Below are 25,294 nucleotides of genomic sequence, written 5' to 3' on the forward strand. Positions count from 1 at the left end.
AGTTTTGTATTTTTTTATATTTTTTTTTTTTTTTTTTTTTTTTTTTTTAATTACCAGAGAGAGAGGAGAAAGCACCGAGTAAGGGATGTGATCACATGGCAGTCCTTTCTCCTCCACTTCGATATCCTTTCAGGACTTGGGGCACACATGCACACAAACCTGGCATGTTTTTTCAAGCCATTGGGGCCGGCATTCACACCATAGCCCAGCCATGTGGTATCTGGCCCCGTTAACGACTATGCCAAGGGGCTGTCCCAATAACTAATTTTTAATGTTCATTGTACTCACCAAAGGCCTTATCCAATAGTATTTTTAATGACATGAATGGTCAGAATATTGACTATATTATTTACTTTCACCTGGTTTTAGTCTGTTAAAACAAAGTGCCCTATATTTATATAGCACTTTCTATTAAAATGTTTCTATTAAAAAAAAAGTGTCAGAATATGTTGTTTTCCCTAAATACACTGTCTTCCCTTTTACCAGTTGCCGACTTGCAGAAATTTTATGTTATTTTTAATATGTGTTACTTTAACTGGTTTGATCATTGACATGAAGTTATCAGATGTATCCCTCCCCTTTTTTGGTAAAGTTCAGGGGAAAAGGCTCAGGAAGAATTGTTCTAATTTGTTTCTAAATGAGTTTATTAGCAGCTAAACTTCCTATCAGCTATTGCTTATTGTAATCAATTTTGATAAATTTGTGTTAGACTACAGACACATCACCCAGAAGTGTACAGCCATCTTAGTATATCGATTTAAAAACTGAGGACAAATGTTTGCCCTAACTTATTTGTAAACTAAAAGAGATGTAGCAATGTGTAGGAACAATAGTCACAATATCTTAAAGGTTCTGCCTTTTATTTTCTCTGTAACTTGAAAAAGTTACTTAAACTTCCTAACTAAATTTCATCCATAAAATATTTCCTATCCCAGAGTATTTGTGAAGATTAAAGGTTAAAAATGTAATGCATTACTACAGTGCTTGGCATATAGTAAATCTTCATCATCTTTATATTAAATACCTGTGTTAATAATTCTCAGTAGTTTCAGAGTTTTTCTGGATTTGATCACGTTAGTTAGAGTCAAAGAATACCACAGTTTAACTTCATGATGGTACTGAATGAAGGAAGAGGACTCTCCTTTCACTTACTCTGTTTCCAAAGATGGTGAAGATAGCCTGCTCCTTAGGAGAACAGTCTCTTCACTTAGAGTGAGGATTTCAGGGGGCCTGAAACCTCACCGTGAGACCCTGTGTTGGAGGACTTGTTCTCTGGCTGTGTTTTTCTCCACTTACTCAAAATTATTCAGTGCTCTTTTCTCTTTGGTCTTCTCAGAGAATTTGAAGACTCTATAGTCATTTGTGTCATAGGTAATACTGTTTTTACTAATTTAGCTTATTTCACAAATAGACTTGTCTTTATAACACTTGAATTAAAAATACTTGAAGTTATCAATTAGCTATGTGGTTAATGTTACTTAAAGTGAGTCTAAGCTTACCATGCCCCATTTGTCTCTTATAAGGTAGAAAGTATATTGGAAGTCAGTGTGCAATTTCTAGGTTAACATCTTCATTTCAGTCCACAACACTTTATTTTACTCATGGTATTTCTGATAAAGAATATAATGAATGCTATGCTCTGATTCTTAGAATTCTTAGAATTTCAGGTCCATTTATAATTGATTACATATCTGAAGTAAGTAGCAATGGAATCCTTGAGTAGGATTCCAGACACCTTTAAATGGGTGACTTTTTAAACAGAATGTTTCTTTTTAACAATAGAAATTTCAAAGTCAAATGTACAAATCTGAGTTTCTTTGACATTGTGAATTTATCCATAGGGCATAGTCTCTTTTAACAAACTAATAATGCAATTATGACACTATACTTACTGTTTGTATTTTAACAAAAATACTTAAGTGTCCAAATTACAAGAATATCTTTGAAATGCATGTGTCACATGTAGAGGAAAGGTAGATTATTTTAGAGAGGAAAGACACAGAAAATTCTGGGAAAAGATGATTAATGTACTTAAAGAATGTCATTTAAATGCCTTTACATCCTTACTTAATTAGTTAATTAATCATTGAGAGAGATTTTTGCTGTAAGGCGTGTGCACTCACTGGAGAGAGAGACAGGCAGACAGTGAGGAATCACCCTTCAGGGAAATGGCCACACCACAGTTCACAAAAATGTACATACTAGGTATCTCTCTGAACATTGAGAAGTGAAATTGAAACTCTTAAAATAGTGAAAAATTGTCTTCATAGTTAGGTAACTTAGCTTGGAGTCTTTATACCCCCCTTATCACTTTTAAAAGCTATTTTGTGATTCTGACGTCGTAACTGCCCTGTTTAGGGAATTTTCTAAGCTGCCTTTCTGCGGTGATGAAGGCCTCCTGAAATCCTCGCTCTAAGTGAAGAAACTCTGTTCTCTTGTTAAGAGGTTAAAATTTCTCATATTTATTTAAGACATGTTGTTTTCTTTACCTTTTAATCAATATACCACAAGTGTATCAAGGAATTATTGGCCCATGAGGTTATTGAGGATGTCCAAGATTATTTTGACCTTGGACTGCCACACTTACAGCCTTCCCATCAAAAGAATGAATGGGAGAGGTCAGGCTTCACAACTGATTTACTACTTTCTATTTTTCTTTTGTGACAGCTGTCAGATCAAGGTTTGTTTCCAGCTCGTTGTGGTAATTTCATATGCTCTAACCAGAGTATTCATTATGAGTTATCCATAGTAGTTGGGGGATTTTGTCGTCATATTTTTTGACAACCTATGTTAAGATAAAGTAGAAATAGGAAGTTATTTTAAAGCCATAACAGTCAGGGTACTCAAAACCTTCATGATTACCAAAAATGATGTTAGTATCATCTAATTTTGTCTCTCAGAAACTTTAAGCCTATGGAAATCTAATGTAATTTGTTTTTCCACATGATTTCTTTTTTAAGAGAGATATTTGCTATAGAACGGGAGCACTGGCCAGAAACAGGGGCAGAAAGCAAAAAATCACCCCCCAGGGAAGATGGCTACACCACATTTCCTTCTCCCCCCCTGTCTTTTCAGGATCTCCAGCACAACACCTGAAGTGAGTTTCAAGCTGCCAGGCTTGAACCACGGTTAAGTACATGGAAGTCCAGCTGTGTAACCATTGTGCCATCTGCTGGTCCCCTCCCACATTTTGTTTTATAAAAGAATTGTTTTATTCAACTTTATTATTATTTTTTAATTTGACCAGAGAGAATCAGTAAGAGAGAGCAAGCCGCCAGGTTCGGAACTCAAGTCAGTAAGTGAGAGAGCAAGCCGCCAGGTTCGGAACTCAAGCCACAGTCAGCCATGTGGAAGTCCATCACCCTTAACCACCATGCCACCTGCCAGCCCCTCCCACATAATTTTTATAAAAAACCGTCTGTTCTACCATATAGCCCTTCCATTTTGGAGGAATGGGTTATGCTTTTTGCTTTTTTTATTTGTTTTAGGGTAGTTGTGGAGATCAGTTTCTTTGTTTTTGAATAGTAGTTCCAGCACTTGGGCATATTATCACCTGTGTTTCCTCATCTTTAAAATTGTAGTAATAATTCAGCACTTGGGCATATTATCTATCACCTGTTTCCTCATCTTTAAAATTGTAGTAATAATAAAAAGAAAGTGAATATAAAAATGCCTCATTCCTGACTTTACAAAATGTCCTTCCTTCTAAATTATTGGCTTTCCTGCATGACTAAAAAGATTAAAATGAGTCCCCAATCCCAATATGTGTTCTAGTACATATAGCCTATATTCAGACTTCTTAGTGAAAAATAGAATAATGGACTGTCATGTAACTAGCTGTCTTCTAAACAGAATTATTAACTCTTGTTTATTGTTAATCTTTTCCACCATGTGTCTCTTCTTAGCTTGCCTTTAGTTCCCATCTTTGGGGATGTCTTTAAGCTCTACCCTTTTCCACTGACAGTTAAGATCAGAGCCACACTTCCAGGAGTGATGAGAGGAAGTTTTCATAATTCAGTTAAGACAGAGTTCACCCTGGAATTCAGAATAACACTTTAAAATAGATAAGAAAATAGGTTAAAAAGAGTCTTTACTACCTACCAATTGATAAGTAAGAATTCTCTGGCCCTTTCTCCTAACATAAAGTCATTTTCATCTGAATAATAATAACAGTGATAGTATGTGAGTGGTTTAAAAAAATTCTGTCTTTTAAAATTTCAGTCTATTTCATAAAACTTTCCCTAAGAATTCCAATTTGAGACTTTGTAAAGATCTTTCATGTTTTCTATTCTCTTTTATATTTACCCAAGGTACAAAGATTAACTGCATGAGGTTCCCTCCACTTTTATTTGGTAATTCTATACTTCTGGCCCTTCCCCTTTCAAAAGGCTACTTCATATATCCAGCAAAAATGTTGTAAGCTGTCTACTCTCCTCCACCCAAGACAGAGTTGATCATCTTTGACACCTACCTGCTTAGTCTCCTGGGTCTGCTACTGAGTGTAATTCCCCTTATTGGCACCACCATTCGCCAGGTCAGCTCTACAGATTCTTTTTAGCCTAATTCAGTCCATTTTTTTTTTCTATAAGTGTGTATATTGAATAACTACATCATTCTATGTTTGTAGTGAAATAAGCTTTTGTATAATAAACATTCTTGAGCAAACAAAGATCAGTTATTTTAGTTGCAATAGGCAGGTTACAATCCAGTTATTTATCATGAGCATGAGACCTTACAAATCTTAAGCTCATATTATAGATTATCTACTTTAAGTATCAGTTTTAGAAATGAGGGCTCTGTTCTATGAAAATTGAATCCCCTTGCTTTTATCAATATGTACTTTTCTTAGACTGATTATTTTTAATAGATAAATTATTCACTTTGTTGAAGAACTAACATTACCAAAAAGGTATACAGCGAAAGTCTCCTCCACCTTTTCTCTCAGCTGCTGATTTCCTACACGGTCCTCCCCAATAAATAACCACTATGCTTAGTTTGTGATGTATCCTTTCAGAAATTTGTTATACAATTACTGGCAAAAATGAAAGTAGGAAATTATTTTTCTTTTTTATACAGAAAGCAACATATGCACATTTTGCAACTTTTTCTCACTTAATATAGCTTTAATATTTTTTCATATCATTGTAACCATTCTTTTTAAAAATTGCTAAGTATTCCATTACATGAAAGAACTATATAAAAGTTCTCTCATTGTAGGATATTTTTAAGTTGCCATTATAAGTAATTCTGTATTAAAAAAAAAAACTTACACAAACATCAATTTATGTATGCATCTCTGTAAGGTAAATTCTCAAAGAAGCATTTGGATCCAATAATCTAAAATGCTAATCTCAAGATTATATGAAGTACTAGTCTACAGAAATAAATAAATACCAACCTCTTCTTTGCTCCTCAGTCTTTTTGTTCATAATCTTTTTTCTAGACTTTAGACTTTTAATTTCTCCTGCCCCATTTTTGTATCAGGTCTGTCTCTTCCTGACTGTAAGATCATTTTCAGTAAACCCAATGCTAATTTGTGGCTGCTTTAAGTATCTTTTTTCTAGAAATATTGGATTAGTTAACCTAATGAGAATATGAATTTGAGAATTGGATAAGTGTTTTTTCACACTCATCTCATAAATGAATTCTGTTATGCACAGCATAACGATGTCACCCTCAACAGTGAACCGCAAATATGATGATCCTGTAAGGAGCATATAGGCTATACAGTGTATCCTAGATGTGTAGTAGACTTTACCATCTAGGTTGGTGTAATACACACTACGACGTTTTCACAATGACAAAATCCCCTAATGATACAGTTCTCAAAACACTCTGTCGTTAAGTGATGTATGAGTATATCTAAAGGGCCGTGAGTTTTGCAAGATCTCAGTAATTTGTGTTACTTTAATTAAAGCTCACCATTTTTCTCATTTGATACTACAAAGCACTTTATTTCAAGATTTCCTGTTATATAGCAGTGCAAGTATAATCCTTTGCTTGATACTCAAAATTCAACATCTCCCCCAAGGTCTCCCTGACCCCCCTCCCCCTTTTTTATGGTGGGAAAGGTTAAACTATAGTTTCAACCTAACTTTAATGACACAGAATTTCCTTTGAAAAGGAGGGGTTTTTATTGCTCTGTGAAATTCATCAAATTCAATTGAAAGGCTCTGGATTTTCTTTGATTTTGCTCATAACAAATTTTTGACACCTCCTTTTCCCCTTTCCTCAATATTTGAGATTTTTTTCTATTGTGCATGATAGAGGAATGCTGCTAAGCTTGCAAGTGATTAACCTGAAATTGTTTTGAGTAATTCTGCTTTTTTGGCTTTTTGTACCTAATCAGAATTGATGTGACTGAAGTACAAATCTTCATAATAATCATGCATTTGCTGGCAGTGATTGGAGGACCACCTTTTTGGCAATCTATGGTAACTTTATTCACATTGTGTATCCCATTGTAATGCATGTTGTCTTTTGCTTGTGTTTTCTAATACAGGATAATCCAATTAAAGGGTATCGTGTAAAATTATTATGTATTTATTTTATTTTTCCTTCCTGAAAAAACGGTAGACCAACAGTTGAACAACGAATGGTAGGACACAAACCTATTTGTAGTGAATTTTACTAATTGGAGTTGTGTGGTACATTAGATCTATTACAGGGCTGTTATTTTTGACGTCATTAAGAATCTGAGTTATTGTCCTTCCATTTTTATAGATGTAGAAACAACAGCTAGTTTAGCAAGTTAACCAACGAAAGGTTATGTTAGACCTTTTACTCTCTTTCTGAACTATGTGAGTCTACTAGTTTTTTTATCATATTCTTAAACCTGAATTAACACAGTTGAGTTAATTTGTAAATTAACTGTGGCCCCAAAACAGGATCAATGTTTATTGGATGAAATCAGTTCCATGGAATTGTTATAACAAGACAAGATTTTGATTTTCAGCCTGGCCTGAAATATAGTCACTCCTACAAACACAAATTCAAACCTCAGAGAAGTAATATAGTATGGGGATTGGGCTCTGGAGCCAGACTCCCTGCATTTCACTCAGGATTCACTGTCTGTCATGAATGTATCTGTTTTGTAGTTCTCTTAGTTTCTTCCTATGTAAAATGAAGCCCATAATAGTACCTATTTCTTTCTTCCTTTCTTTCTTTCTTTTTTTAGAGGTTTTCACTATAGGGCGCGTGTACTCGCCAGTGAGACAGAGAGACAGAAAGTGAGAAATCACCCCTGCAGGGGGGATGGCCATGCCACAATCCCTTCTCCTCCATTCTCCTCTCAGGATCTTGGACAAGCATGCACACGTACCCGGTGAGAGTTTAAGCTACCGGGTCCAGGATTCGAACCATGGTCGACTACATGAGAGTTCAGTGACATAGCCATTATGCTAACTGCTAGTCCCCTGTAGTACCTATTTCGTAAGTTTATTTTGTAGATTAAATGTGGAAAGCACTTAGGATAGTGTCTGTCAAGTAATGGGCATTTAGTAAAGCTGTTGGAGCTTTTCCAATTTTAATGTATTCTTCCAGATTTGAATCAAAATAGCTTGTGATCCCTAGTCTTCAGTTAACAGATGATCACCACCACGCAGCTTAAGAGGTTTTCACTATAGGGCGCGTGTACTCGCCAGTGAGACAGAGAGACAGAAAGTGAGAAATCACCCCTGCAGGGGGGATGGCCATGCCACAATCCCTTCTCCTCCATTCTCCTCTCAGGATCTTGGACAAGCATGCACACGTACCCGGTGAGAGTTTAAGCTACCGGGTCCAGGATTCGAACCATGGTCGACTACATGAGAGTTCAGTGACATAGCCATTATGCTAACTGCTAGTCCCCTGTAGTACCTATTTCGTAAGTTTATTTTGTAGATTAAATGTGGAAAGCACTTAGGATAGTGTCTGTCAAGTAATGGGCATTTAGTAAAGCTGTTGGAGCTTTTCCAATTTTAATGTATTCTTCCAGATTTGAATCAAAATAGCTTGTGATCCCTAGTCTTCAGTTAACAGATGATCACCACCACGCAGCTTAATTCGTTTGGTGCAGTCTTACCAAACAGATTTAGTAGGCCTAAATGAAGATAATTCTTAAAAATCAGATTAATTTTAAAGTATAAGAGAAATTTACTGAGTAAGAGTCTTACCTTACCTAACTCACTTTATGATGGTAAATTAAGTATTTGAGAAAGTGTAATTGATACATATCCCTCAGTATTTATTGAAAGAAATAATTTAATGCTTTTTTTTTTAGCAATGTAGCCTTATATAAGGGAAAGAATAGATTTTATTCACTTGATATCAAATCATAAAGTGTGCTTCGCCCCATTTAAATTTTTATGTCTTGATTATATTAAGTATTTTATTATTGCTTATATTAAAATGATTTACAGGTGAGTTTTCCCATGTTCTTCATAGACAGGTATTCTCAAGTCTCTCCCACATTTATTCCCACATAATCTCAAAGTGATAATGTATACTACATTATTTTCATAGGCCTAATGTTTTTCAAATTTCTCCCCCAAAGTTGTTTTGAATATCCTGAACATACACAAATTGCCTTTAAAATTTCAGCATACCCACAAAAAAATGGTAGTTTTGGTTTGATCATCTGAAAACAAGTCAAGATTTGTTTTATCTACCTAATTATCTTTATAAAGTTAAAATGCATAAAACATTGTAAATGAAGTTATACATATATGTTATATCCTTAATTTTAAAGTTGGGCCTGGCAGTAAGTTGCTTTACCTTTTTCAGTGAGATTTGTACATGGATATAGCGTACATAATGTTTTAAAATTATCTTAATTGGGGGGGCCAGCAAATGGCGTAATGGTTACATCACTGGACTCCCACATTGTCGACTGCGGTTCGAGTCCCAGATCTGGCAGCTTAAAACTCATACCAAGTGCATGTGTGGGCATGCCCAAGATCCCAAGAGAATGGAGGAGAAGGGATTATAGCATGACCATCCCCTCAGGGGATGACGTCTTGCTTTCTGTCTCTCCCTGTCTCTCTGGTGAGTGCACATGCCTTATAGCAAAAACCTATCCCTCAAAAAAAATGGACTTAATTTTAAAATTTTATTATCTTTTTTTTTTTTTTTTTTTAATTTGCCATAGAGCTCATGTGCTCACAAGAGAGAGAGAGGGAGAGAGAGAGAAGGAAAGTGAGGCAGCAAGCTGCCAGGTCTGGGACTGAAACTCTCATCAGCTATGTGGGAGTCCAGCACCCTAATGACCACAGTGTGTGCTGACTCCAGTTTCCTTTTTTAAAAAAGATCAAGTATTTTAGCTTGTCTCGACTGGTAATTAAGCTAATGTAATCATTTCTTATAATATTTGTTTTAAAAGTTATCTGAGGAACTCTTAAATTCGAAACTGAAATGAAATTCTTAGATCTAGCAATCCAATTCCAGAATTAGTGAGATTAAGTTAAAACAAGAAAGAGATTCCCAGGCCCCTGTCGTATTATTACAGTCATTGGTTCTACTGTTGGCACCATTAAATGGAAAGTTTCTAAATATCACCTGACACCTCTGGTAATATTTAGAGACTTAAGGAAATATTATTTGTTTTTCAAGCCTCTCTTAGCACAGGTTCCCATTATTAACCTCAAGACACCCTATTACATTTTTATTCATCGGCCTTATGGATTTATAGCTAAATAGGCTGTTTTGAATTACATTATAATAGTTCAGAACAGTTACTACATGTAATGCTCCCATTTGTATGCTAAAATGGAGAAAAAAAAATATAGGGCCCAGTTACAAAATTTTCATCTTTAGAGATTGAAGCCATAAAATAGAAGTAGTTTTCAAATTCTCATTAAGATAATTTCTAATTAGAAAGCTAACTTACGGTAAAAACAAACAAGCAAAAGCAGTGTAAGTATTTTCATGTGGCTGATTCCAGAAGATCAGCTATTTTGCAAAGGTAAGTGATGTATACCTACTGTATATGAATTACCCATTTCTTACTGCTTCCCCCCTCCTCACCGAGAGATTGGATTTGTGTTTTGTTTTCCTTTTTAATTTTTTTTTGGAGAGATTTTTTTCTATAGGGCGCGTGCGCTTGCCAGAAAGAAAGAGACAGAGAAAGTAAGAAATCACCCCCCAGGAGGGATGGCCACACCTCAGTCCCTTCTCCTTCATTCTCCTCTCAGGATCTTGGGCATGCACACACGCATGCCTGGTGTGAGTTTAAGCCACCAGGTCCGGGACTCAAACCACAGTTGATACATGGGAGTCCAGTGACATAGCCATTAAGCCAACTGCTGGTCCCGCCTTTTTTTTTTTTTTTAAAGAAATTTTTATGTACAAAAGTCAGTACATGGTTTATACATTCTAAATAGCAAAGGACACATTTTTTGTGTATTGCGTCCTCAAAAAGAATATCCCTTCTACAGTATCTTCCATCATATCACTCCCCCCCCAGGAGGGATGGCCACACCTCAGTCCCTTCTCCTTCATTCTCCTCTCAGGATCTTGGGCATGCACACACGCATGCCTGGTGTGAGTTTAAGCCACCAGGTCCGGGACTCAAACCACAGTTGATACATGGGAGTCCAGTGACATAGCCATTAAGCCAACTGCTGGTCCCGCCTTTTTTTTTTTTTTTAAAGAAATTTTTATGTACAAAAGTCAGTACATGGTTTATACATTCTAAATAGCAAAGGACACATTTTTTGTGTATTGCGTCCTCAAAAAGAATATCCCTTCTACAGTATCTTCCATCATATCACTCTTCATAAAAAATATGAAAGAAAAAAATGGGATATACTCATTTTGAAAGAGAACCACATATAATCCACTCCTGATTACTTTCACTGGTGTTTGATTCTTTTAAATATAGTAGTTGATTAAATATGCATTAAGCCACAAGACACTTTATGGAATCCAGTCGAAGCAAATATGTGAGTGTAAATACAGGTGAAATTTCAGAATTCATTGGTAGGACCGAAAACTTTCTATGTAGTGTAAATTATTTGTTTCTCATTCTTGAACTAAAGATTTTAAAAAGTGTCCTTACACTTAAATAATTCAGACATAGTGATGTTTCTTAAACACTATATGATTAACAGACAAGTATTCTCATATTCTTTGGAGACAAGTATTGCCAGTTCTCTCCCACATAATCTCAAAATGATACTTTATATTTTTACTGAAATTTACAAAGCTTATAAGAACATTTTGTTACGTTCATAAGAAAACTAGTCTAACAATTTAATAACTGATAATAATCTGAAGTAATCCAAACTGTTGAACCAGAACATGTTTGTTGTAATCTGCTAAAAGTACTGAGAATATAAGTTTGTTTGTTTTTTCAATCTCTAACCTTTTTTTAAAATAAATTGCGTTACTTTCATGGCATGAATCCAAAGGGATCTCCCTGGCTTCAAGGCAGACACCATGACCCAAGGATTCTTTTCACTGCAGCCATCCTTTCATTTTGCCTCAGTTTTTGTAGCAAACTTCCTTTTTCACTCTTAATATGGGAGCTAAATGTTTCCTCATACTGTCCCAAAACAGTAGTTTTATGTAGAAGGTAAAAGAAAGAGAGAAGATCTTAATCATTTTTCAATAAATGTGTACTGAACACCATTAATAACCAGGACTCTATAGAGAATACAAGATCAACTCAAACAAAAATCTGTACTTGGAGCATATGTTTCAGTGTGTATAATAACTAAAGTTTATGATAGAATCTGATCCTGGGAATATTTATACTGTGCTCCTAAGTCTATAGCTTGCTTGCTTTCCGTGTGACCTAAGCCATGCTCATTTGCTTTGTTTTTCTGATGTTTTTGTTTATTCTTTATTTTTTCAAAGGGTAGCAATTTCCATGATCCTAAAGCAGATTCACTAGATCGTAAATACAGTTAGGATGTCAGTCCAGCCGTGACACAGATTACTGTTACACAGGGTTGGCATTCATTCAGTATCCTGACCCTAAATATAAGGATGCCCCTGTAATGGAGTAATGCCCTACTTCTTTTGGAATCTGGAGGAGTATCTTATTTCCCCTTTGCCAGAGAGATCCTTTGTCTCCATGGAAGGAAAGGCAGGGGGGCAGAGTGGAGAGGCTGGGAATCAGGAACTGGCCAGAGCATTGAGTTTCAGCCAGGTGCATCAGATTTACATTGTAATGCCTAATTTTCTGAACTGGAGCAGAAAACTGTCTCTTAGAGTTCAGTGTACCCATGGTGTTGATTTCCTCCCTTATGGAAAACAAGTTTCAAATTTGGGCTGTAGGGGCTGGAGATCAGTTTGAGAAGACCATTTAGGATGCCCCCTAGAGCTCTGGCTTTGACCTATTCCGTTTTAGAAAATTAAACAGTACTACAGTACAACTTAAGATTTGTTTTTAATTTTTTAAGAGCTTCAGTTTTGCAAGAGGTCTTAGAGTTATATAAACAAAATGGGTTCTTAAGAATTTTGAAGAAACAAATATCTAAACATTAAAAATTATCTCTGCCAATTTATTCAAGTTTTATCTGTACAAGCAAAATTATAAATGCCACATTTCTGTTTGATTTTAAAAGTGTAGCTAGATGACAGCCCTGAAGAATAAATAGCTCTCCTTAAAGTGTTTTCATTGGGAGAACTCATTGCCTGTTTAAGGGTTCTGGTCTTTTGGAATCTTGTTCCTGTAAGCATTTGTTTCTATTACTATATATTATTTATTTTACTTTTACTTTCTTTTCAACCCATATTGGACATAATTTGAGATTGTAAAGTTGAAGGAGGAAAGTTAAAAAGCAGAAAGCCTGAAATGATTTTAAGTTTTGTATAAGTATGAAGGAATCTTCAAAAAGCTCATGGAAAATGTGCATTGTGATAAAACTGTATAGATTTCAATTTTTTTTGTACCACATAAGTTTGAATTAACTTGTTATAACATCTATAACGTCTCTGAGCCGGGTCTTGTTTGAAGCACTAGTTCATAAAACTGGATGGAGTTATAAAAATACCTCATGAAGCAATTTTAAGGAAGAAAAGAAATAACTTCCATACTGTCTGAATACAATAGGCATTTAATAGATACTTACTCTTACTATTAATATTAGGAGACATCAGTTTGAAAAGCTCCCCTATCAGAACAAGGTGAATTGTGCTAAAATTTAAACAAAAACAAACATGAGATTTATGATGAAGCTAGAGTGGAAGAGTGGTAAAATCATTGATGGTTTAAAAAGTTTATGGGGACAATGCCTCAGAGAAATCAGAGGTTTAGAAATAATTTATCTTAAGAAGAAGCTAGACAGTGTTGAAGATTGCACCTGCAACAGCAGACCATCCCCATCAATTTTGCAAAGAAAAAGTTAATCTTGTTGGTGCCCTGATTGAAGCACCAAAAAATGAATAATAGCAACAATAGCCAACACCATAGACATTCTTAGTTTTCTCCTTACACAATTCTAACTTACAAATAAAAGTTTAGGGGTCAGCAGGTGGCATGGTGGTTAAGGCAGTAGATTCCCACATGGCTGACCACAGTTCATCTTTCTACCCATTGTGCTTGCCCAAAATCCCGAGAGGAGAATGGAGAAGGGATTGTGGCGTGGACATCTCCCCTAGGGGTGATTTCTTACTTTCCCGCTCTCTGTTTCTCTCTGGCGAATGCATGTGTCCTATGGCGAAGACCTAAAAAGGAAAAAAAAAAAAAATCTTTCTGCTTAGTGGGTGCCAAAATGGTTGCACCCAGATCAGCTGTAGACAAAAGCAGAACTTTCAAAGGAAGTTCTAAACAAGTGGGAATAAGATCCTGAAGCATTTTTTCAAAGAATTATAACAGAAGGTGGGTCATGGCTTTACTAATATAATCTGGAAACAAACCACAATAAAAGCAGTGGCCCAGTCAGGTAAAGGTCATGGCAGCAGTGTTTTGGGCAGCTTAAGGCACTTTGCCTGTTGACTTTTCGGAGGACCCAAGGATGATAACATCTGGTTATGAGAGTGTTTTGAAAAAGTTAGCTGAAGCTTTAGTAAGAAAAATCCAAGAAAGATTCACCACTACTACAATGCTCCTTCCCATCAAGGGCGATTTGTGAGTGTTAATGGGAAATCATAAGGAATTCTATCTTATAACCCTGACTTGGTCCCTGCCTTCATTTTGTTTTTTAATTTAACAAAACTAAAGAATGCCCATCTTTCTTCAGTTAATATAAAAAAGATTGCATTGATATGGTTAAATTCCAAGGGACCCTCAGTTCTTTTGGAATGGACTAAATGACTGGTACCATTGTTTATAAAAGTATATTGAATTGAAGCTTAGGTTGAGAAATTTTGTACTTATAGTTCGTTCCATTTTCCATGAACGTTTTGAAGTTCTCTTGTATATTTCATTTTAAATGATGGATGTGGTACTTGCGAGATTAAATGTATGACCTCAGTCCACTCAGTCTTCCTTACTTTAGGTACCTCAGTTCATATTTTCAGTGTACTATAAATATATCTACTTTTCTGAAAAGTAAACTCACCTGTTATAATTTTGGATACACAGTTGAAGAGCTGTACCTGTTTGGATGTACTGGACCTATTTTTTTCCTCATGCCTTCTTAGTTGGCTTCTGCATTCACCAGCTGCCCATATACTAACAATTTGGAGTTAGTCTTTTGAATAAAACTTTTCTCTTTCATTCTCTACTCTTGACAGCTTTTTAAATCTAGCTAAAATATCTCCTCTATTCCTTCATGGCCACTACTTTTTCTCTCTTAACAGTAAGTGAGATCCTACAAATTTAGAGGTAGAATTTAAAAATGCACAAAGAAGAAGACAGGGTGTACTCCTTGTCTGGTTCGCTATTACTAGACCTCTGGAATGTATTAGGTACTCCTTACTTAAGACACAGATTATTAAGTTGGAGTCTTTTTTTTTTTTTTTAAGGTTGATATCAGAGGTGAGATAAGTTCTGTATTGCCTTATCCCTTGAGACATTATTTTGCTTAAAATAAAGAAGAAAACTTTCATTACTTTAAATATAGGTGGGACATTCCTAATCTGCAATCTGAAATGCTTCAAAATTCAAACTTTGAAGCACCAGCATGACACCACAGTGCAAAATTGAACACCTGCCTCAGGCAGTGGATCATGGTCAAAACACTGCAATACAAAAACATACAATTACCTTCACGTTATGTGTTTAAGGTGTATATGAATTTTCTGTTTAGACTTGGGTCCTGTCCTTAGATATCTCATTTTATATATATATATGTATGGTTATATTTCCAAAATTTGGAAATTTCAAAATCTGAAACACTTCTGGTCCCAAGCATTTCAGATAAGGGATATTCAACCTATATTTACTAAACTGGAAGAAATGGAGAGTATTTGGGAATATGAATCAAATATTTGTCTATACTATTTCCTTATTTTAGTTTGTATATATTTTAATTATTCTCTCTCTCTCAACCCATTAAAGATTCCAGTGCTGAATATTCAAATGAAAATTTTTCCTGCGCTTTGTACTGTAGCAGGGACCATATTTTCCTGTACAAATTACTTCCGTGTAATCTTCACAGGCGGTGTTGGCAAAAATGGATCAACAATAGCAGTAAGTATATCTTAAGATTTCTGATGGTATACGCGAGGACTTGGTTATCTGGTCATTCTGTTTTTCACTTGAAATGTATAAAATCCATTTAATTTTTAGTTTCTGCTTAGATTTTAAAAAAAGTAACGCCTAGGGACAGGCAGGTGGAATGGTGGTTAAGGCACCAGACCCCCACATGACCAACTGCAGTTCGAGTCCCAGACCCAGCAGCTTGAAAATCATATTGGTCATGTCAAAATAATATTTAAAACCTCTCAGTTTTATGTACATATCCATACATATTTATGTTTATGTATGTGTATTTTTGTGCATCGACATACACAAACACATAACTTACAGTCTTTTTCATTTTATTCATGATAGCTCATGCATATACATATGAAAGAGAAAGAAAGGGAAGAAGGGAGAAAAGAAAGAAGGAGGGAAGACAGCCAGATAAACAAGTCAGGCAAGCATCCTTGACAGGACCTTATTCTGCCATAATACTCTTCATCTAGTCCTTCAGCTAATTAGGATCTTGGACACACACACATGCATGCACCTGTGTCCTAGGTCCACCAGGGATCTGAACTCTTGTAGTTGGCTGTGTGGCTTCTAGCACTCATTTTAGCACACTGACACTTACACCACGGAGACTGGGCCCACGTCTGTTTTTTAAAAATATGACCTGCTTTGTGAAAAGAAGCCTGGCCTCTTAAGTAAAATCCTCAGTACCTGACCAGTTCATGCTTCTGCTTTTCATTAGCTGTTTTGGTGTACGGTTGGTTGAAATTGCCAGTTGTTGAATACTATGAGAGTCTCAAAAGTTGGAAGTGAACTGATTCACAACAGAACCACGTGTACCTGACGAGTGTTGAATACTGCTAACTCTTCTCTTCATTCTGTACAGGGAACAAGTGTCCTCTCTCCTTTTCTCCATATTGGATCAGTTATTACATTAGCTGCAATGATCTACAAGAAATCAGCAGTTCAGCTTTTTGAAAAGCATCCCTGTCTTTATATACTGACATTTGGTTTTGTGTCTGCTAAAATCACTAATAAGCTTGTGGTAAGCACCTAAATTTTTGTTTTTAACTTTCATCTTACTTTGGTTATTTATGGCCATAGTTTTCATTTTGTAGCTTCCTACGCAGCCCTAGAGTTTGATGTAAAGTCTCTTTATATCAACATGGAAGCTATTTTTACTCTTTTCCTGAAACTATAGTTTGAGATTACCAGAATTCTTTGACCCTCGACCACTTTTCACCCTTCTATCCAGTGTTCAGTTTGGTCATTCACTTTGTCAACATTCTTCCTTCTCAATCTGGACACAAAATTGAGGCTCCTTTTGCAGATCTTCTTTTGTAGACTTAGTTGACATGACCCACTACATCCCTTTCTTCTCACACACAATCTTACTGAGCTTTGGTTGTAGAGCTTCAACAACTGTTGCTAAATAATACTTAGAACATGATGTCTCAGCACAATATGGATTTACTACGTAGCTTAGTATTGCTCTAATATAAAAACTACCTCATTGATTCTGTTTTATTTATAGGTTGCACACATGACAAAAAGTGAAATGCATTTGCATGACACAGCATTCATAGGTCCAGCACTTTTGTTTCTTGACCAGTATTTTAACAGCTTTATTGATGAATATATTGTACTTTGGATTGCCCTGGTAAGTATTATACTATGGTTTGTTTTTTAGTATTTATTTCTTAAGTGAGAGAGAAACAGACAGGTACCCCAACAGTGTCTTCACACTGTGATCCACCCCCAGCCTCAGCCAGCTGGGATCACAGGAATGTGTACCCCTGTGTCCTATACCAGGCAGCCTTGGGATGTGAAGCTGGTACCTTCCCAGGTGGGTCTAATTGTGTTGCCACTGCACCACCATCGGGCTCCTGTACTATGTCTTATTTCATTTTTTGGAAGCTACTTGTTTTCTTATTTTGGTGTCCCAGTCCTGAGACATAGCTTATATAATTATAATGGTTTGGAATGTCAGAAATCTATATACATGTGACTTTGTGAGAGTTCCTTTCTCTGTGGTTTGTACTAGGTGTTTTTTTTTTTTTCGTTGTTGTTTGTTTTGTATAATTATTAGTCCTGCCTGCATTGGGGCTCATAAATTCCAAATTTCTAATGTTAAAAGAGTTGGCAGACTACATCCTATGGGCCACAAAAGTTTTATTGGAACATAGCTGTAGCCATTCATTTATGTTTTGTCTGTTCCTGCTTCGAGCTATAATGGCAGTTGTGACAAAGACAATATGGCCCATAAAGTTTAAAGTATTTACTACCTGTTCCCCTAGGAGTGTTAATCCTTACTTTAAAGCAAAGGCTATGAAGAAATTGAGTTATTAAACTATATAGTTAAAGGTTAAGATGGAGAGAAAAGTAAAGGGGCAACTCTTCTTTATTTCCTGGAAGCTTAGGGAGGTCTTAAGTAGGTCCTGAGAATCTAATGGTCTCTTTTCTTTCCAGGTTTTCTCTTTCTTTGATTTGATCCGCTACTGTGTCAGTGTTTGCAATCAGATTGCGTCTCACCTGCACATACATGTCTTTAGAATCAAGGTGTCTACAGCTCATTCTAATCATCATTAATGATGTAATTGCTGTTATATAGGAACTCATGTTTTCTGCAGGAAAGAATCTGAACATATAAAGGAGAATGGGGGTGGATAAGAAGAAATATAATTTATAATAATCAATGTTGTATAACTTTTGTTTTTGGTAACACTCCCTAACTATCCTGTGTGAAAATGGGAATTTCAAGTCCCATCTTGTAAATTGTACATTTTGTCATACAGGGTTTGGCCCAAGAAAGCATGCAGGGGAGGAAAAAACAAAACAAAAACAGCCATGTGTTTGTAATTAGCCTGGATTCAGAATAATATTGTCATGGAGAACAGATGCCCAGTGGTGGAAATTTCTAATGTAGAATATTTGCAGGGCAAAAGATGGTTGCTTTATAATTTTAACAGATTACCTTCAGTAACATCTTTGTTTAGTGTCTTCTCAAGCTTTCTTTACTAAGGAGCTCTGCGTATGGCACAGATAATATCACACTAGCTCGTGAGGTGGAACTAGCGGTAACAACCTTCCATTTGGATTGAAAGGTTTTCTATCTTTACATTGTTGAAGAAGTAATTTTTTTTTTAATTGCTCAAGAAATGGTATCTCATGGGCTTTGGAAATACTGTTAGCATGCAGAATAATGTGGTAACTTTGTCAATCCATTTTATTTTTCTAAATAAAATATATGATCTGAAAGCCAGATTTTTTTCTTGATTTTATTCAATGGAGAGATAAACTTGGTTTTAATGTCATTTTTAAAAACTTAAGCAATTTATTTCTGTTCTTTAATAAATAAATTCAGTCAGGCTTATTGTTGTGATGTGTCTGTCCTATGACCTTTATATTGTATAAAATGTTTAAGAAAGGAGGACCGTGTTCATTTGCCCTCTCAGTGGGTTCTTTGTGTTACTATCATCACCCTTGTGATAATCAGACATTTTGGAATCTTAAACCTGCTAAATTTTCTGTAATAGCCTGGTGCTCTCATTTTCTGGCACCTTCCTTTCTGGTAAAGTATCTGTACTACAGTTTGAGGTGTCCTCTATGAACCAGGTGTCCTCTGTGAACCAGGTCTGTTCCCATTATGCATAGCCCGTTCACTTGCTTCACAGCAACTGGAAGATAGCAGGAAAGGTTTGGCTCTCTATTCACTAAAACGAGCTTGTTTTACTATTGATTTTTATTTCTGCCATTTAGTCAAGAATAAACAATTGCCAGTGCCAGCAGATGGTGTAGTGGTTACGTTGCTGGACTCCCACATGGCTGACTACAGTTCAAGTCTCCGGTCTAGTGGCTTGAAAATCACACCAGAGGCATGTGCGTGCATGCGTGTATGCATGCCTAAGATCCCAGAAGGATAATGGAGAAGGGATGTGGCCATCACCCCGGGTAGTGATTTCTCACTTTCCCTCTCACTGTCTCTTTCGTTTTTTTCCTCTGGCTAGCGCATGTGCCCTATGGCAAAAACCTCTTAAATAAACAGTTGTTATACTGCCTTGCCAGCAGCCAGACCCTGTTGTTTGAATTTTTAATGGTTCCATCAGTCCCATGTAGATCTGAATTAGCAGTGAGAATTTAACCTTCCACTTCTTTTCTAAGACTATAGCAAGAAATAGAAATCTTTCTAACAACTTCTTCAGCATCTGGGATAGAGAAATGCAAGTAAGAAAATGCTAGGGTGAGTAAAGTTTCAAAAGCTAGGACAAAGCAGGACAGAGAAAGATAATTCTACTTGTTTGGCACAGTGACATCTATTGTCTTATGTGCTTGTCACAGCATACAGACACGGCAGGTATTAGTTACCCACAGTGGAAATCGAGGCCTGGAGAGGCTAATGGCCTATCAGTGTCACACAGTTGCTCCTTTTCAGATCAGAGACTAGACTCCAGATCTTCTGAATCCTGCTTCAGTGTTCTGTACTGCACCCTGCTGGGTTTTAGTGAGCTATAGCTAGAAAGTGAGGTATCAAGGGAAAATTGAAATGAAATCGTCTTCAGTATAAAAGGAATCCAGTATAGAAGCAATCATATTTGTTGTGAGTTATTTGGTGTTATCCCCAGATTCATCTGAGCAGGGGGAATGTACGTAGTAAACCTCAACGAGACCTCATGCTTGTGCTAACATATGCCTGGTTGGGTATCAAAATTACCTGAAGAAGCTTTTCAAAAATACAGATTTCCAGGTCCTAGCTCTAGAGATGATTTGGTAGATTTGGGATGAGACCTCAGAAGATTTTCACAGGACTCCCAGAATTCTAGTTTCTGTTCTGAAACCTTCTGAGGTACAACTGCAGTTAAGAACCACAACTATAAACTGCCTGAACAGATGTAATGATTCCTAGAAGCTGTAAAGAGTAGCAGTTAAGGCTGCTATGTGGATAATGAGACACCTGCCACCTGCCAGAGGTCTTTCTGTTCCCCAAATCAATTTACACTGGCTTTAGTTTCAGTTTAATAGCCCTTGCCCCCCTATTCTCTGTTCCCTAAATCAATTTACATTGGCTTTAGTTTTGGTTTAATAGCCCTTGCCCCCCCTATTCTACTCTCCAAAAATATTTGTGTTATTTGTATAGAATTCAAGGACCCTGGAACCAGTAATTGGTGTAATGGCTATGTTGCTGGACTCCCATGTAGTTGACCACGGTTCAAGTCCTGGACCTGGTGGCTTAAACTCACACTGGGCATGTGTGCATACATGCCCAAGATCCTGAGAGGAGAATGGAGGAGAAGGGATTATGGCGTGACTATCTCTTCTCAGGGGTGATTTCTCACTTTCTGTCTCTTTGTCTCTGTCTTTCTGGCGAGCACACATGCCCTATAGCAAAAGCCTCTCAAAAAAAAAAAAAACAAAAAAAAAACAAACAATTCAAGGACCCCTCAGGGTCATGCTCTCATTTATAAAGAAAATGAAATTTTTGAAAGACAAGATGCTTCTAAAAGTTTCTTGTCTTTTGCAATGTTTACACAAAAACTATCAGAAGCACAGGGAGGAGGGACTGGGTGACCACTAAACTTTGGACTCAAGATTTTCATTCTCTTTTCTCAAAGAGAAGGGCAATGTAAGGGTCACTTCATCTTTAAAGAATTAACTTGCTTTTCAAAATAAGGACCAATTGGAAGAGTATCTAAGACCACAGGTAAAGCTCTTATCCCAACTGGAAGTGATGGACAAACAAATCTATTTATGGAAGCCATGTAGGTTTTTCACTGACTTCTGTTGCCTGGAAATCCTACCCTCCAGTTACCCTCGACTATACTGTTTTCCTCTGTCTAGCAGCCTCTCCCCCTACCTGCTCTAGGCAGGTGTGATTTCCCCAGGATTCTGTTGTCCTGCATCCAAAGCTGTTACTGGTCTTACCAGAATCTGACCTTTCCTATTAGAGGTGAGCAGTGACCCACTGTTCCAAACACAGTCCACTTTATTCTCATTTTTCCTGATTCTCCCCCCATAGTGGAAGACAAAGACACACATATAAACAATAAGATTTTCATCTTTATTCTCATCTTCACGTTTGTGTGGCAGGGCCAAGTCTTTGGGCCACAACTGCTTTCACTGTTGAGGACTTTGTAATAGTGGTTCCCAGAAGTAAGCAATTGCAGCAACTTCTAATCAAGCATCTACAACATCCGTACTACTGTTTCCCACTCTGAGTCACCTCTGCAAGAAACGCAGTTTTTGAGGTCAGTTCTGTGAACATGGCGTCGGAGCCCTCCAAAGTCCTGAGAAAGCTGATACCAGGAGTCCCAGACACCAGTGTGAGGCCTGGAGTCTGCTTCACTGATCTTGCCACACTGGCAGGGGCCAACTCCAGAACTGGCCTATAGGTCTAGTCATTCCTGTTCACCATAGCTCCTATTTCACAGTTTTTTCCCTTGGTTTCTTCTGTTTCTTCTGTTCCTCATATTCAAGTATTTTCTGCTGGAAATAGCCTGAGGGTTCAGATACAGGTGTTAGAAGCATGTAACCTGGTTAGGCTCTATGATGTGCTCAAGAATAAGGGTCAGCAATATCCTCACTGCTCCCCACACTCCTCCCCCAGCAGTCCCCCCAACACACCCACACATAGTCCCATTCCTGCCAGGGTTCTCCTGTCCTCAAAGGCCTTTGGATATCGGAGTAAACAAAAGGAGGAGGAGCCTAGTCTTGATAGCTGATGAATAGAGTAAGGTGTACCGAATGTCAGCCTAGGAGGCATTTTCTTAGGCTTCAGGCTACTTTCTAACCCCACTAGTAAAAGTACAGCTGTTTTGTGGACCTCTAGAGAGAAATACTTTTTCCTCCCCTCTTCTTCATCCTAGAGGCAACCCTCTGGACTTAAGTTGACAGGGGCTGTCTTTTACCTGCAGGAGGAGTTTTGCTCTTTTCGGCTTCCTGGATGAAAAGGGAGAAGAGCTGAGTCTTCACAAACTTCTTCACAAAGCGGCGGTTGGCCTTGGAGGTCAGAGCCTTACAGAAGGGCCGTTCTTGGAAGTGGCCTTGGCCGTTTGCTTCCCGTTTGATATAGGAAGCATAATGGCCCACAGTCTTGACAAAGAATTGCACGAAAGGGCTTGAAACATGCTCGTTGATTTGTTCCAAAGCTGCAGAGGACATATAAAGGCCATCTCAGAGGGTAACAAAAGGATTCTAGTTATCCAAACTCACTTTCAAGGATTGTTCACATTGCAAGCCAAAAGCTCCTGGGGACAGCAGTGGGGTAGGATTCATAATTACTGACTGACTGACATGGGAGACTGGGTATGGGTTCCCTGCCGTTGCTTAGGGGAAATCTCATATTCATACTTGCCCTAGAATCTAAGCCTCAGGCTGGCCTGGGACTGCCAATGAGCATTTTATTTCTGGAAGTGAATGGTTGGGAATCATACCCTTGAGCTCCCTGGAAAAAAACAAAATCAGAGGGGCCTGGGACATACTTTCTAACTTATCGATCCCCTGATCAGAGGGGCATGGGACATACTTTCTAACTTATCGATCCCCTGATCAAGAGATCGTAAGATGTCATCCTGAAGCTTCGGCGGCAGGATGTCTTTTTCATCACCAACCTAGGAAAGGACAGAGTCGGCTCAGAGGTCAAGCATTCCAGGAGGAAGTTGGCAGGAAGGGGTTTGGCAGGAGGCCATGAGGGGGGCATGAATTCCACATCCCCCAACCCACACACCCCCAGTCAGACAAAGGAGACAAAAGTTGTTTCTTCACTTTCAGTTTGACTCTAAACATCAAGGGATCCTCTTAATCCCTGTGATACTTAGTTTCTATCCCTTGTTCAAAACTGCTGTGTGGTGAAGTCACCTGTGTCTTTGTGGGCTTCTGAAGAGAAAAGATTTTATAGCACAAGTTTTCATGTAACACAATCACTTGTGTTTGGTGAAATAAGTGGAATGTGGATAAGACTAGAGTAGTTGAGTCAGTGGGGGGCCAGCAGAAGATCTGACCCTGGATACTTACAGACATCAGGAAGGTTCCTTCACAAAGATTCACCAACAGGACCTGAAATAAACATAGAATGGCTTTATGTTCCTCTTCCATCATAGGCTCAGGAGGACATACTCTCCCTTATCCCGTTGCTGTCCCCAGGAGCTTTTGGCTTGCAATGTGAATAATCCTTGAAAGTGAGTTTGGATAATTTGATCCTTTTGTAGCTATACCTTTTTACCCAGGGAGCAACAAAATCAGCATCTTCAATCCTCCCTCCTGTCTGGCATTCTCCTCCCTCAACAACACCCTCTGAAAATTTCAGTTCTCTTCATGGAGAAAGGTGTGTGTGTGGGAAGTGGGTAGGGGAAAGAGGCTGGGGAGTAGGGGACTACAATATGGGGAAACCATAGCCAGTCACTCCCTCAGTAAAACACTACTCACAGTCATTGCTTCTCTATATGCAGCATTTAGTACCTAGCACACACAGGTGCTTTGTGCATTTTATCTCAGTTGCAACAGATCTCTGAGGCAGGTGCACCCTATTTTGCAAGCAAGGTAATAGACCCAAAGATTGTGCTGCTAATTTATAGTAGAATACAGCCCTAGATTGCACTGTCCTCAGGCTTGCATTCCTCTCTCTGCAGCTCTCCTTCAACTCCCTGCCCTCTGGTCAGCTCTAAAACAGGGACGCGCATCTTTGATCTTTTAATGCTTGCAAACATTTATGTGGGATTGCCTGGAGTTCTACTGAAAACTCCCTCAGAGCTTTGGGCCTTCCAGCAGGAAGGTCACCAAGGGAAGGAAGGAAGCCCAGGGTCAGCAAGGAGAAGGAAAGGAAGTGAGAAGGCTGTGTGTCCACAAGCTGCAGGTGAGACAGGCTGGAACCTGGAGGACCTGAGTTCTCGTGGCAGTCTGAGCTCCATCACTGCCTGAGGGGACTTCAGGGTAGATCAGACATGTCAAATAGGCTGATTTCAACAGGCAGATCAGTTTCCTTGTTCCAGCATTTTTAAACAACTAGACTAGTTTCCAATATTTAAACTGGAATATTTCACATAAAATCTGCATTTCTGACTTCTGAAAAGTTAGGAGCCCTGACACTGGCCCTCATTGCTAAAGGGCAATGTTCAGATGGAACTGAGTCGTACCTGCCCCTTTAGATAGGACCGGTGCTCACCAGTTTGCCATAGTCCCTCAAATCCTGTGCAGGTCATTTGGTTTATTTCTTTGTTTAGAAGATTTTTCTTTGTTTTAAGCCAAAAGGTGAGTGTACATACATGCAAGCAAGTGAAAGAACACCCCACCAACAGGGCCTGGTCACACTACAATCCCTTTTCCTTCAATTCTCCAACCTGTTCAGCCTGGGCACTTGTGAACATGCCTGGAGTGTTTTTCTAGCCACCGGGTCCAGGGCTCAAACCCTGGTTGCCCATGTGGGATCCAGGTTCCTCAGCACAGCACTTAGCTGCTATGCTATGGGGCAGACCCTGCTGGTCCTTTTAAATGCCTACTAGGCCCCTTTACCAGTTTGTGACCCTTAATATTGAAAATGGGGTAAATGGTCTCCCTCTGTTCCTTTCTAGATAGAAGGAAAGTGGAACTAGAAAGTGTGCCAATAAACAGTGTGCACTGCCCTGTAATTATCCACCATCAGGGGAGAAAAGTTAAACTAGTCCAGGCTTGAAACCACTTGTGTACATGGGCTCAGATGCCTTCACACAAGGATGGCTGTGGATCTGGTGGATTGGAAGGAAA

The 25,294-nt window shown here is 37.9% G+C and overlaps 2 protein-coding genes across 8 annotated transcripts in view; one reads left to right on the plus strand and one right to left on the minus strand.

Annotated features, from left to right (window-relative positions):
* The window catches only part of CEPT1 (choline/ethanolamine phosphotransferase 1), a 50,511-nt gene extending 31,685 nt beyond the window's left edge, over positions 1–18,826 (plus strand). For 4 of the 7 annotated variants that reach the window (XM_027772301.1, XM_027772300.1, XM_027772298.1 and 1 more), the window contains 4 exons: positions 15,428–15,559; positions 16,449–16,607; positions 17,097–17,222; positions 18,032–18,826. In XM_027772301.1, coding sequence (XP_027628102.1) covers positions 15,428–15,559; positions 16,449–16,607; positions 17,097–17,222; positions 18,032–18,151 — 537 coding nt within the window. In that variant the 3' untranslated portion in view covers positions 18,152–18,826. Of the gene's footprint in view, positions 1–6,349; positions 6,435–15,427; positions 15,560–16,448; positions 16,608–17,096; positions 17,223–18,031 lie in introns of all 7 variants that reach the window. The other 3 variants (XM_014588227.2, XM_027772297.1, XM_006149569.3) reach the window with 2 other exon arrangements.
* A 2,770-nt stretch (positions 18,827–21,596) lies between these two features.
* DENND2D (DENN domain containing 2D) overlaps positions 21,597–25,294 on the minus strand; it is a 19,619-nt gene continuing 15,921 nt past the window's right edge. Inside the window, 4 exon segments of the mRNA XM_006149582.3 lie at positions 21,597–22,053; positions 22,465–22,704; positions 23,082–23,166; positions 23,570–23,611. Of these exon segments, the coding sequence (XP_006149644.1) occupies positions 21,977–22,053; positions 22,465–22,704; positions 23,082–23,166; positions 23,570–23,611 (444 nt within the window). The 3' untranslated portion in view covers positions 21,597–21,976.

This window comes from Tupaia chinensis, unplaced genomic scaffold (genome assembly GCF_000334495.1).
Source record: "Tupaia chinensis unplaced genomic scaffold, TupChi_1.0 Scaffold000270_2, whole genome shotgun sequence".
Lineage (NCBI taxonomy): Eukaryota > Metazoa > Chordata > Mammalia > Scandentia > Tupaiidae > Tupaia > Tupaia belangeri.